The 14,782-nt window shown below is 38.0% G+C and overlaps 1 protein-coding gene across 2 annotated transcripts; it reads right to left on the bottom strand.

Moving 5' to 3' along the window:
* Positions 1 to 626: 626 nt before the first annotated feature.
* On the bottom strand, positions 627 to 9,255 carry LOC120738378 (LIM/homeobox protein Lhx8-like). Of its 2 annotated transcripts, none has more exons than XM_040039571.1 (8): positions 9,127 to 9,255; positions 7,641 to 7,799; positions 6,541 to 6,662; positions 5,050 to 5,270; positions 4,297 to 4,397; positions 3,731 to 3,826; positions 3,053 to 3,233; positions 627 to 722 (listed from the first exon to the last, which is right to left on the bottom strand). In XM_040039571.1, the coding sequence occupies exons 1-8, from the start codon at positions 9,157 to 9,159 to the stop codon at positions 646 to 648; spliced, it is 990 nt and encodes a 329-aa protein (XP_039895505.1). In that variant the 5' UTR covers positions 9,160 to 9,255; the 3' UTR covers positions 627 to 645. The 2 variants fall into 2 exon arrangements, with proteins under 2 accessions (XP_039895505.1, XP_039895504.1); XM_040039570.1 differs by lacking the exon at positions 9,127 to 9,255 and adding an exon at positions 8,081 to 8,642.
* Positions 9,256 to 14,782: the final 5,527 nt, after the last annotated feature.

Raw genomic sequence — 14,782 nt, 5'->3', positions numbered from 1 at the left:
TTAAGAATATCACTACTGAGCAACAAGTGTTCATTTAATTTTAGTCAATAACACTTTCAGTGTCAGCTGGAGAATACTGACATTTTGTTTACATTTGCTTTTTAATATACAAAACATGTATTCTACATGTTTATCTTTGCAACAACAACAAAAAAAAGACTGTTAGTAGTGTAACTCAATCCTGACTTTTCTAGTAGTCATAACACAGGAAAAAAAGCATTTTAAATCCCATCCCCAGTTGTTCTTTAACCTCAACAAAAACATCACTCAAAGAAAAAAAAAAAAAAAAAAAAGCAAACAAGCAATTTTACATCATTTTCAAACAAAGTGCCTTATCTCATCAAATCCTTCAAATAAATTAAATTTAACACATTAACAAAAGTCTCATCTTACAAACATCAGTTTTCACATTAATTCTCATCCATTTCATTTCATGAAATTAATGCAGTAACTTGAGCTGATGAAGTGTCTGCTTACATTAGGCAGCAGTGTAAATTCAGTACTCTTCATATGCTGGACAATGAATTTAACCCATCCAGTCCTTACAAATTCATTTTAAACCAACTCCTCTCACTCTCTATTATTTGCTCATCATCCAACCATGAAGGAACCAGTGGCTTTATTTCTCAGGCAGCAGGTTGAAGCTTAGGCATGGCTGACTGGCAGTTGTGTCAGTGAATGGGACATGTGTGGCTGCAGCAGAAGTGGGTCTGGAGTTTGGACTGTGGAAGTAACAAACTCAAAGTTATTCAATGATCATAGATGTCGGTAAATAAGCATGGTTTCTGACAAGATCTCAGACTTTGATTTTAACAACAATAATTGATTCCCAGTACTGAAAATGGGATTCCTCCAAACTATCAGCAAGTGATGCAGAGATTACCTTAGCTCTGAGTTTCCTGCGTATTGGTAGATTCAAAGACTGATCAGCATAGCAATGACCGTATTACCATCAGTGTTGGGGAGTAACGGAATACATGTACCGCCATTACTCATATTTTGTATTTTAAATACGTAACTGTATTCCGTTACAGTTACTGTTTAAGAAGGTGGTATTCAGAATCAGTGTTGGTCAAGTTACTTGAAAACAGTAATCAGTAACTAATTACTGATTACTTCCCCAAAAAAGTAATCCCATTACTTTACTGATTACTTATTTTCAAAAGTAATTAATTACTTAGTTACTTTTTAAAAACGATTTACAACCTGAAGAGGTGATAAAGCGATAGATCTTTCAGCCCAGTTCTACTTTTTCTACATAATCCATCATACAAAATGTAATCAAATGGAAAAGTCCCTTTTTAAAACTTGTTTTATTAGTTTTAATCTTTTAACTTTATGCATCAAGCAAAAATTTAATTATATGCAACATTCTCTGACTGGAAGAAATTTGTTTAATATTTAAACCTTTTTTCTGCACATTCCAGCACATAATTTTTTTTGTGTGTGTGTTTACACTCACTCTTTCAAATAGATGCAAGTAAAACACAGCAGAAAATAAATAAAATCAAAGACTCGCGGTCCTGTTGCTCTATTTTCACCTGTAAAGCAGGACTGGGGTAGGCGGAGGTTTACCCTGGTGCAGGTGAGCCGCAGCGGTCAGTGGAAGAATCCGCGAGTTTCTCTGTGAGTTTCCCATTACGTCATAGCGCACTCTGTGCTTGCTCGGAAGTTTAGGGGGTTTTTTCGCTGTAAAAAGAAGTTTTCTTCCCACGCACAACGGACACTAATGTTTTTGTCACTTTTTAATGGAATCAAACTTAAAGGTCAGTACTTCCATGCTTTAAACGCTTTTTGCACGCTCATACTCTCTCCCGCACTCGATATATGATCCATTGTTGATCTGCACACAGCTGTTGTCACAAATGTTGCACTTGCTTAGGTCACTGTCATGAGACATTCTCGCAAAAAAAAAAAAAAAAAAAAAAATCACGGTTTTAGTAACGCAGTGTGCCTACGGGAAAGTAACGGTAATCTAATTACCGTTTTTGCAATAGCAAACCTGTTACTTTACTCGTTACTTGAAAAAAGTAATCGGATTACAGTACTGCCCATCTGTTCAGAATACAGTTACTTTGTTCAAATGAATGGATTACACGGCAGTATTTTCCTGTTTCATATGTTGGGCTATGCCCTCTCTATTTTTAGTTTTCCATGCCGGTGGACACCCAAACAAAACGCGGATTAAGAGGCTCTAATGTCTGTGTCTCAATCTCGCGGCTCATGTCACCTCTACTTGCGGACCGCATAATGACGTGAAGAAATATTTTTAAAAAAAAATTATTCACAAAAATGATTTAATATGAAAGCATTAGGCAGAGTGTTACAGGCATCGCCTTAAAGAATGTAGCCTCATGGGCAGTGTAGTCCAGGAAGGGAGGGAGAATGGACTGCCATACCCGTTATGTGTCTGTGAGCGAGGGAGGGAGAAAAAGGAGAGTCGAAAAGTACAAGTTGTCACCGACCAGAAAGCAGAGATGGAAGCACGTAAATATAATAATAACCACTGCAGCCAAGAAGAGTGCCTGACGAGCCCAGTTGTAAGTAAGCTATTAAGACTCAACTGTACACTGTGTTCGTGTTTTCCTCCGAAACAATAAGTTCCGTTGGAGCAGCCTTTCAACCAAAGTAAAGCTAGTTTTCAGCTACGAGCCCGACACGAACCCGACATATTAGCCAGAGATCCCTTTACGGTTTTACGCCTTTACAGCTCAGAGCCGCGAACCTGTTTTACAAGTGTGGAATAGTTTTCTATACGAGATCGCTGCAAAAAGTGCAGCCTTACCTAATGTCAACCTACTGTTACTCATTTTATATTAAGATTTAAAATCTAGTTGGTATTGGTATGGCAGTAAAAGTAATAAATCACACAGCAATAGTACATTCATGTAGTTGTAAAAAGCATGAGAATATATTAAGTAATCCAAAGTATTGAGAATATGTTACTCTCATTGAGTAACGTAACGGAATACATTACAAAATACATTTTGGGGCATGTTATGTCATCTGTAGTGGAATACATTTTAAAAGTAACCCTCACAACACTGCTTACCATCCATATAAGTCAGTGTGGTGAGGAGAGGTGCATCTGGAGAAATATAGGTGGTATACTGGAGATCATCCATCAACGGTGGAGACAGCTGACCAGGAGCAAGTGATGTCATCATTGTTGACTGGGCAGGATTTGGGTTAATGTGCTTCTTTTGACGAGCTCGGCAGTTCTGAAACCAAACCTGTATGAAAGAAGCCTGGATTAATCGCTGGTCTTGGAGTGATGGTTTCCCTTGAAAGCGCAGGGGATTGTTTTTCTTCACACAGAAAAATGTCTAGACATCAACTGTGCAAATACCCTGGATTTCTCACTATTCTCAACTTGAGGGAAAACGAACTTTGCAAGTTCATTATGTTACTTGCTGGCATTTTAAATTCTGGATTTAGCTCCAGATTCTAACTGTTTACATTAATCCAACAATTAGCGCAAAGCAATACACCAAAAGTTACACCTATGTTATGACCAGTTATGAAGAAATCTGACAGTTACTGCAAACTTTAAAATTCTTACAAAAATTGCCACCCACAGAGTTTAATTATGACCCAAAATTTGTTCACTCCAACCAACTAAGCATGCATTATTTCAAAGGGACTGCTAAATTTGCTCACTTAATCCTGTGACACCTTATTGCAGGACCTCCCTGCAGTCGTTTAGTATTGTCATTCAGGTCTGTTTTACCTGAATAACCCTGCGGCTGAGTCCGGTTCTCTCTGCCAGCTTCTGCAGCGTCTGTGCATCTGGGTTGTTATCTTTAGCAAACTGGGTCTGCATCACCTAAACAAGTGGAGATGACAGATGAGTAAATGTTTACATCACTGAAATCTAAGATGAGTTTCACTGTTATTTTAACAGACCATGGTAGCAGAGTGCTATGGTGTTCAACTGCCACTAGAGGGCAGAAAAACGTCAAAATAAACTGAACAAATATCACTGGCTTATATTGTTCTTTCCTCTGAACACACTCAGCAAACAGAGCCCCAGTAACATTCACTAGTCACCATACAGTCATACACAGCCATCACTTTAATATTAAAACAGTAACTTAACAGTGTTCTCTCACAGCAGTACAAAGTATTCACTGGATATTAAAAATGTAGACATGAAAATAGACAAAGTGCTATTATTTTAGTCATCCATGCTAGTGGTTGTACTTGTTGTGACACTTAAGTGTAAATGGTCTAATGGCAATGCAGGAGTTAGCACGCAGGAAAAAAAGAAAAAAAAAAAAAAAAAGTGGACAACACCTGTAACTGGTCCACAGTGAAGCTGGTCCTGGCCCTCTTAGCTGGCTTGGGCAAAATGCTAAGGTCATCTTTGTCTGCCATCTCTTCATTTTTTGGTTGTTCTTTAAGAAAAACAGGATTAAAGGACATTTTAAATGACTGGTCCCATTTCAGATCAGATGCCCTGCGGACATCACCGGAACACGAGTTCCATCTAGAAGACCCATGTGTTAGAAAGGTGTGTTTTTGTACAGGGTCAGGCTATATCATTCTTCAGTATGTGTGACATAATGGTAACAGAAGGATTCAGCTGTCTCTCTGCAGAGTTTAAGGTTCGGTGTGATATTGTGACAGGCAGAAGCATTCGTGTTAGCAGTACAGATATATTTTCAAGGTGGGTGTTACTAAGAACTTCTAATATTTTCATTTCTATCCTTGAGACATTTATTCAAGTATTTGATGTTTGAGTTAAACTAAAATGCCAATGCAAGCAAGTATGGCATTGAACTGTAATGTCTGGAGTATTCTAACCATAGGTTTTTTTGGAAAGACTTCCAAAAAATAGTTTACATGGCAGCAGAAATGACATACCTCAGTAAGATGAGCATGTGGTCTGTACATGACATTTGCTCGTCTTTTACTTAACTTTAAAATTCAAAGTTGAATTTTTTTTTTTTTTTTTGGGGGGGGGGGGGGGGGGTGTAATATTCGTTTCACAATCATTTTACTGTTTGCTGTAATTCAGATCGGACCCTTGTCCATCCATACACTCACTGTTTTCCTTGGCTCGTTTGAGATTCTCCATCATAATATCATAGTGTGGCCGGCAGAAGATTCGATTCTCCAGAAGTCCGCATTCTTCCCCTGTAGAAAGCTGGCGTTTACACGAGGTGCAGGAGAAACAAGCCAGGTGGAAGGTGCTACCTCTCGCCCGACGCACCCAGTCACTAGAATGGATGTTACGCCCACAACGGGCACAGCGAGTCCCATACCGCCTGGAACAGAGGGAAAAAAAGAAAAAAGAAAATCTGTATTTATCTATGAAAGACTTTCTTCAGGTTTTCAGTCCATCCTTGATACCCCATTTAAAAAAAAAAAAAAAAAGTAATTTACATTTTTCCTGTACTTAAAATAAAAACAAACAAAAAAGAAAACGAAAACCCTCACCCAAACAAGATTTTGTTACTGATTATAATGTCTAAGGCATAATCCATTGACATTTTTAGCCTTTCCTGTCAGTTCACTGTACCCACATTGCCTACACGCCCCAGTATGTGCTGCATGTGTAGCAGCCCGGCCCTGACCCTGCATGAGGGCTGATATCAATCATCATCTGAGATCAAAGTGCATGTGTACCTGATCGCAGATGTGATGAATATAACCAGACAATCCATTTGAAACAAACATATTCTTCTCCAGTGATGCATTTGGGGATAAGCTGCAGCAGCTTGCCCTTCTTATCCCCTAATAAGAGAAGTTGATGTGTCATACGTTATTTGGACTTCCTTAAGAGTCATGTTTTAGTCAGTTGGAATAGTCTCCCTCTGCCAAATATTAACTATTAGTCAAAATTTAAACAGGATGGAAATGACAGGAAGTTCCTAAACAACTGAAAGCAAAAGGCAGCCCAATTGCGAGGTGCTAAATATTTTCACCAGTCAGTCGATTCTGACTAAAATTAATTCATGCACGTAACACACAGATCAGATAGTTTTCTGCTCTTTGATATCATTACTTAAAGACTAGATGTGTACTATAAAAATATGAATATCATATATGCAACAAAATCTTACATTAAATTATATTAAAAAATTACCTGGGGGCATAGTCCCCACCTCTTTGCATTCAGAATGGTTTCCTCTGTTAGGATAAGCATTTGGTTAGGTCAGTTTGTTATAGTGTTCTTGTTCTTCTAGCCAAATTGTTTTGTTTAAGCTCATTTTCCATTCCTTCATGTTTTGGATAAAATCTTTATGATCTTTTGGGGTGAAGTGAAAGCTACATTTTTGTAATTGTAAAGCGCTTTGAGGGCCCCGAAAAGCGCTATATAAATGCAATCCATTATTATTATTACATTTTGAATAGCAAACCTGTGTGTCCTTTGACTGCTTGACAGAAAGAAAAAAAAAAAAAAAAATCATATACCGATAATGTTAAACTATTCTTGAGTCCCAGATTCCCACAGTCTGACATTTTATAAAATTCACATTTAGAATAAAACTAACTGCATATATAGGACACAGGTGGTGTGCGTGTGTGATGTACCTGAAGTAGTCGAGTTTGCAGAAAACCTCTTTGTCTCTGATGTAACAGCTCACGTGTCGGCCCAGTGAAGTCTTACACACACTGCATGAGAGGCAGCGCACGTGCCAGCACAGATTATTGACCTAGGATTTCAAATTTTGACAGAGTTTAGAATGATTTAAATACCCTTCCAAAGTAAATTCTATTATCATTACTAAAGACCATAGAGGCTCCTGGAATTATTGGTAATGCTTTTATTTTTCTGAATGCAATGAGATATTATTGTTCTCATTTGATAATTAATAAGCCTTTTGTGGTGTGATTCCAATTCCAAAATACCAAATGTACATCCAGAGACAGAAAAGCTTTAATGAGCCAAATGAATTTTGACTGCACATCCATTCTGTCCTTATAGGCACAGAAGTGTTTAAAACATTTTATTTATTTTTTTTCTTTAATTAATTTTCTACAAAGTTTTTTTTTTTTTGTTTGTTTTGTTTTTGTAAAAGCAGAATAATTATGTTCCTAGTGTTAGAAGTTAGTGTTAATAGAATTCTTTGGAGTACTTTAAAGGACAGTACAGATACAATGAGATTTATGCATCTTAATTTTACAAACACAAATATAAAAATAAAATAAAAAAAAAGTCAATGTATCAGCACTGCCCTCTAAAGCACAAAGAGGACCCCATGCCAAGGGTTCAACAGCTGTACCTTAAGAACTGTGACCCCAATGACAAGGCGATCATAAACCTACGGGCAAAATGAAATACTTTATTTTCTGAGGGTGAAGATTAGTACGAAGCATTAATGTGCTGTGTAAAATTGCAGAAATACTTGTTCTGCTTAGGCTAGCTCATATATTTATATCAGTTTTCAAAATTAATAAACCCTTAAAATGATTTAATTCCTCTTGTAGGACAATCAAATCCACATTTAGCTATAAAGAGGCAACTTTGCTGTACAACTCTATTAAAAGAAAGCTGACAAGTGCTGAAAATATCTGAACTACTTTTTCCCCCCTTTTCTTAGAATGATAACTGGACTGCTTTGTATTAAAACTGGCCTAGTTTGGAAGTGTTGTCAGTGATATTTTGGCCAGACACAGTATGTTAGTTTGACCTTCAGGAGGTATCTGTCCACTATCTCCAGGCCGCAGGAGGTGCACACCGGTTTCCCCTGCACACAGACCTCGGTGGGGACCGCAGACGAAGAGGACGAGGAGAGGGAGGACGGAGAGTAAGAGTCCTCATCAAAAATATCATCGGGACCAGAGGAGCCCTATTAGAAATAACAGTCCCCAGAGTAAAAAAATAAATATAAATCAAAATGATTAAAAAGGGACAGCAAAAAAAGAACTTTACACTTTTAAAAATATCCTCAAATGTGTCACGAAATTTAGGAGCATAAGTCAATTTAAAAATTAATTGCGTTTGTTTTATGTACATTTGCTACTCAAATGCGTACACTCACGCGTGCTCCTTGCAATTTCTGTGTCTGTCTCAAGCTGTTATCCCCACGGGAAAAAGAAAACGCAGTTAATTTGGAAGTGAAACACCTACTGTGTCGCTATAAATATGTCCTTGTTGTAGCTGAGTGAAAACAACCTCCGTCGATGGCGTTTCTTCTTCTGACATGGTGTCAGCCATAAGTCTGGAGTGACGCACTAGCCTGACTGGCACCTAGTAAAAGTTATGTCGTCCTCATATGACAACCATCGAGATTAGCCTTCGCTTTCTATAGGTATGAGTGTGCATTTATTTTATTTAAGTAGACATGGGTCCAGTCATGGTGTCGAGCTAAATATTATTTTTATTACGGAAGCCCACACATGACTTAAAATATTCTATTAGCATTGTGGGGAAAAGAGGACGTATATGTTCAATTAGCAGCTCGTGGGACCGCATGTAGAGCGGCCTCGCGCACAGCTGAATTTAATTCTGACTAATTGTGTGTTTAGTTACGCACGTGCACAGGCTAAAGTCACTGTATGCTTGTCACGCTACAGTCTGCACTTGGCTACAGTCTTTCAGAGTCAGATCACAAATCAGGCTTCCCCCCCTTTCTATTGCCTTTTTTGAAAGTGTAGCTACATGGCGTAGGCTACGAAAATATGAAACGTGAAGGTGCCCGTCTTTATTTTGTATTTATATTGCTAACGTCTGCATGAATAAATATTTATATTTTGTTTTATTTTATTTTATTTATGTACTGTGATGCGGAACTTATGCAAATTGAAGAAAATGTGTCACTTTTTTAGAAGCCTGTACCTGACTTTATCGAAAACAAAATATTTTACCGGCAAAAAGCTCGCTGAACCCTCTAACTTCAAATATTGCATTATATTTGGGGTATCTTAAAATTTCACTAAGCTAATTTAGGTCGCTGGCCCACATTCGTCAATTGTTCGTTGTAAATGAGCACTGGGATACAGGGCAGCTGAAATGTAACGAGTCTGTTTGAAAATATTATGTAACTCATTTTCCGAAAAAAACATAATAATAATAATAATGATGATGAAAATAATAAATAACTATAAGCTCGTACGAAGTTTGTTTTACCTGTGATTAACTTACAGAATGTGACTTAATGATAGATTTGTACTCACCACGCTGTTGGACACACAGTTAAACATTTTCATGAAGCATCCCCGTTCAGCCAGATGTTCACAGCAGCAGCGGTTCGCTGTTTTACCCTCCTTGTTTTATTAGTCCACCGCGCTTCTGCCGACTCGCCTGCTTTATTGTGACGGTCAGAGGTTTGTTTCTCTTCTTACCACTTGTTGCAAAAAAAAAAAAAAAAAAAACGACAGAGAAAGACTGGCGCACCTCCCACTGCGTTAGTCTGAGACCGCCCGCTGTAGCAAGAACTCCATTTCTGGTAGATTGGTTTAAATCGTTATTGTTAAATTAAGAACAAAAATACTTATATTGATATTGATGAATCGTGATCTTTAAGGCCTCAAAACTTTAGATATCAATATCAGTCAGTGAAAAATTACAAATTGTTGACTGAAATTACAAAGAAATGAGCCAAAAAGACATTTTTCCCCCCATTTTTGCTTAAAATATAGCAATAGGTCCAGTAAAACGAATTTGATTTGGAAAATTCCCATGACGCAATGTAATATACAATTATTTAATGGAAAACGACTTTACAGTATTGTACTTGGGAAAAATGTTAATATTTGCACGCTGACAGTGTAGAAAGGGAATTTACAGCAGACAGCTTTTCCGTCGAAAACATCTAACCCAGGGTTTTATATGGAATCACAAGATTTCGGTTTATATCATTTAGTTTATTTCTCATAACCTGGAAAAAAACATACTGCAACACTTCGAGAAAATCTTCTTAAAAAATGAACCTTCATAAATCTTTTCTTGTGAGAGACACTTATAGGTTCAGTTAAGCCCAGCCGGACTTTATCACCACTCTTCATCTTTTCCTTCCTTGTCATTAGGGACCTAAAGAAAACATCACAGGTTGTGTTTGGGCGCTGAATTATATTTATTTAGACATCCACACCATCTGAGCAGCTGCTAAAGTTGTTGATTTAATCCTTCAAAACTGCTCACAGTACATTAGAACAACAGTTTTAATGAATTAAATTAAGTGACCCTGCTGTTCTTTTGCTGTGCAGCATTGAAATACAGTGTGTCTATATTTATAACTACAAATAAATATTGAAAGTTAAGCTATTTATTGCAATATTATCATAACACTTTCATGACTTTTCATGTACCTTTTATTGTCCCCTTTAAAAAAGAGATGTGCCCCCCCCACATACACACATCCATTCTTTGACGATTACCTTATGAGACATTAAGTAAAGATGAAGGCTGACCAAAGATTGGGGTCGAAAAAGCATGAATGAAAACATTCTCAGAGGGCACTTTCTGAATGGAGAATCAAGAGGCAGGTCAAGAATTCCTTCGGGTCTTATCTGCATATGCAACCCAATACCGCAGCCCCCTCAGACTTTTAAAACTGTATCTTTGACGTGGAATTTAATGGCTTGATGTGTGCTTAACCCTGAACAGAAAAGTCTGCTTTAAAAACTATAATTTGAAATATGAAAGTAGCAGCACCACAAAACATTCAGTTATTAATGGATGTCATCTGGACTTTTTCTGAAATAGCTATAAGAATGTATGAACATATTAAATGGAACGGTCTTTGTCAGCACTTTCTAGGAACATAAACTTGTTAAACTGTCTAACAGACCGAGTATTGTATCTTTGTCATTAGATGGTACTGTCATTAAAATGAACATAATAACTTTTTCAGTGAAACAGGCATTTCTGATATTTTCTTGCCCTACTGGAGGAATGGCGTGTAACATTTGTGCAGTGGTTAGCACTCTTGTCTCTCGGCAAGAAGGTTCAAATCCACCATGTGACTGGGCCCTTTCTGTGTGGACTTTGCATGCTCTCCCCGTGTCTGAGCTTCCATCCAGGTGGTCTGGCTTCCTCACACATTCCAAAAACAACCAAAAAGTTGAATGGGAGGCAGAGCTAATTGGTGATTCTAAATTGCCCATAGGTGTGAATGTGAGTGTGACTGTGTTAGCCCTTTGACAGACTGACCTCTCCAGGCTGTACCCTGCCTCTTGCCCTATGGTAACTGAGACAGCCTCCAGCCTGGATGGATGGATGGATGGAACTTATCATCATATCATTATAACTTCAGAGTACACCAAAATGACAGATAATGTTGTAAAAGGTTAAATCTAATAAAGTTCCTGTCTTTTTGTGTCTAGAATATTCATGGAGTTTTACATAAAAAGATTTTAAATTTTACCAGAAAATCTCTGGGAGTAATTGTAATTGGACAAACTCTTGAAAAATTGCCTAACCTCCCTATCAGCACCCAATGTAGAGACCCAAAATGCCTCTCTAAGATGTAATTTCCCTTGGGCAAACATAACTCTACTGTAACTCATCTCTCTCTCTTAAACACACACACTGAAGCTGATGTAAGAGGATGTTTATCTCCCAGTGATGCTGATTACAGACATGCAAACCCTTACTTGCTTCTTCTCTACAAATCTGAATGGAACTGAATGGTTCAGCTCCTTCAAAAAACAAACCAAAACTGCCCTGTTTGCATTTGCATGACATCTGACATTAAATTTGAAAATTTATAGTCGGACAGTCAGCATGTGGTAACTCTAATAAAATCTTTGTAGCACAATTAGTTTGATCTTGCTTTTCTTTCCTTTCACTTTAATTATCCACTTTAAATGTTCTGCCAAAATTAGCTCAGGCTAATGAACTTTTAGTAAAACTACAATGTGTTCCATGCTAAGTCAAAGCCATGAATGGCTATCATTCTTAAACAGAAAACACTCTTTTTGCAAAAGAGTTACCCCCTGCACCTACTACAGCTTTCTTCAGGCTTTATTTATTTCATTTGCAGCAATATGCATTAATCTCATGTCAATGAAGCTTCCAGTTGAGGACATGTGAGATGTTCTCAAACATTTATACTCATACATACTATGATTTACTGCAAAACTGCATCAACACTATGCAAGCAAATGTTTTATTTGTCTTAATGTCACTGTAAAATATTCTAATAACTACTGGCCTCTGTGCAGGAACAGAAGCCCGGTGCCCTGTCCCCCTCCCCTACACAGTGGCAAGTTTACTGTCATTAAGTCAGAGTTCGTGAGCAGTGGCAGTGTTTGTCAATGGGCTTGGTTTCCCTCTTTGGTCATAAACATCCCAGCATCATAAAAACACACAGTTATTTTTGGTTTAAGGCAGCTTTTGCTTTTAATTTGCATGTGACATGCTAGGGCTTATCTCGCTGCTTGGAAGTTTTCTCAGTACGGGTGTGTCTCTGTACATCTTTGTGTGTTTGTGTGCAAGTTTATCTGAGATGATTTAGCTGAATGTCAGAGAGTTGCTGCTGAAAGATCGGTTGGGACTGCGTGCATCATGGCTGCTCACTGAACGTGTGGTTGAGAGAGGAGACCACCTTCCTCGCCAACTGCTAGGTTTCCATAGGTTATCTGACCCCTGGCAGGAAGTGTTGTGACAGGTATGGATGGAAGAACATGACTGGAAGACGGTGGTCCTTTCATTCTGTACACCGGAAACTCTACAAACGGTTACAATTAGGCAGGGCAGCACTTTGTGTGTGCGTGGATACATATGTGTGTGTGTGTGTACCTCTTTAGAAATCTTTGTGGGGACCAAAAACTGGAATTTTACTATACTTGTGGGGACCAAAGGTCACTTTGAGGACAAAAGTGCCTGTCCTCGTGAGTTTGAAGGCATTTTTGAAAGTCAAAATGTGGTTTTAGTTTCAGGGTTACAGTTAGGTTATGGTTTAGGCTAAGGGTTAGGGTTAATCCTTCATTTTTGATGGTTAGGATAAGCATTATGTCAATTACATAACCTCACTAAGATATAAAAATGAGAATGTGTGTGTGTGTGTGTGACAGAGAGTGGCAACAGTTGCCTCAAGGCGCTTTATATTTTAAGATAAAGACCCTTCAATAATGCTTCGAGAACGCCAACAATCAGATGACCCCATATGAGCAAGCACTTGGAGATGGTGGAAAGGAAAGACTCCCTTTTAACAGAAGGAAACCTAAGGCAAAGCCAGGTTCAGGGAGGTGTAGCCATCTACCCCGTTCAGTTGTGGGTGAGGGGAGGAAAATGGGATCAAAAGACGCCGAGGAAGAGAGCCAGAGATTAATAATAACTCACAATTAAATGCAAAGTGAAAAGAAGTGAGAGTAGAACAAACGCTCATTGCTTCATATTAAGCATCATCACATGATGCTTAATATGAAGCAGCAGTCTAAGCCCACTGAAGTGTAACTAAGGGAGGATTCAGGATCAAGTGATCCAGCTCTAACTATATGCTTTATCAAAAAGGAAAGTTTTAAGCCCGATCTTAAAAATAGAGAGGATGTCTGTCTGCTGAATCCAAACTGGGAGCTGATTCCACAGACAGCCTGAAAGCTGAAGGCTCTGCCTCCCATTCAACTTTTAAATATTCTAGGAACAACAAGTAAGGCCGCAGTCTGAGAGTGAAGTGCTTTATTTGATCAATATGATAATATTAGGTCTTTAAGATAAGATGGGGCACAATTATTCCAGACCTAGTATGCACTGAGAAGGATTTTAAATTCAATTCTGGATTTAACAGAGAGCTTATGAAGAGAATGCAGCGATAGAACGGGAGAAATATGCTCTCATTTTGATGCGCTGAGAGGTTTTGAACATATTAGTTTAATTTAGGATAATTGCTGACGTTGGTTTTTAAATTCTTTAAGTTTTAGTTGATTTAGTATCACAAGATTATTGTTGACTAAATCTAAAGTTGATTCAGTTTACTTAAATATGTAGTGTTTACAAAGCCTCTTATTTTCCTTGACATCAAATGCAAAATGTGTCTGTATGTCTACTCTTCTCTTCCCCACAAACATCGATGTTTTGTCATGTTTCCATGAAAAACAGTAAGCATGGGGGTAAGGTCGCTGACATACATTAACAGTATGAAATTAACAAGTGATGTGATAGTTTTGAAGCCACACAACAGCTACCTAACATTCAGAGCACAAGGTTCTTGGTATGTTCACCAAATGCAAAGTTTTTGTGACACGTGATTGCATACACAGTCTGTGAAATATGGCTTATTAGTATGACACAAATTTGTGCGTGTCAAACCTTTTCAACTTGGGTGAAAAATTTGCGTAGCTCTCCAGGTGGGGGTTAGAGAGAAGTGAGCAGAATAATAGGATTCATCATAAGTTAAAACAAATACATTACTACAACCTCCTTGTTCTGTTGGCTGCTGAGCTGGATATTCATGGGTTTCCAACATGACTGTATTTAAATCAGTAATGGGTGGTGAAACTTTGCTTGTCATTTAGTGTGAACATCACTATACGAGTTTCTCCAAATGTCTCAAGTCCACTTTTTTACTTTTGGACCAAATGTCTGAAATGTCTGCTCCACATATCAAGCCAGATTTTTTATTTTCCAGGTAATTCCACTAAAAATGCTCCAACCGGCACTGACGGGAGAATCACAGTCAATAAGTTTAGAGGACAGCAGGTTGCATTATTTCAGGAAAACCTGATAATTAAATCAGCCACACCACTAACTCTAGCACTGAGATCAATGATATAAAAACAATTCACACACGTTAAGGTTGTTAGGAAGTTGTTTTTCCATATCTCCTAGAATGTAAACATGCTTTCAAACATTGTTTTAGTCCTGGTGGATAGATTCACTTTTGGAACC

This window comes from Simochromis diagramma, unplaced genomic scaffold, assembly GCF_900408965.1.
Source record: "Simochromis diagramma unplaced genomic scaffold, fSimDia1.1 OVJJ01000337.1, whole genome shotgun sequence".
Lineage (NCBI taxonomy): Eukaryota > Metazoa > Chordata > Actinopteri > Cichliformes > Cichlidae > Simochromis > Simochromis diagramma.
This window is presented reverse-complemented; position numbering and strand designations above follow the sequence as displayed.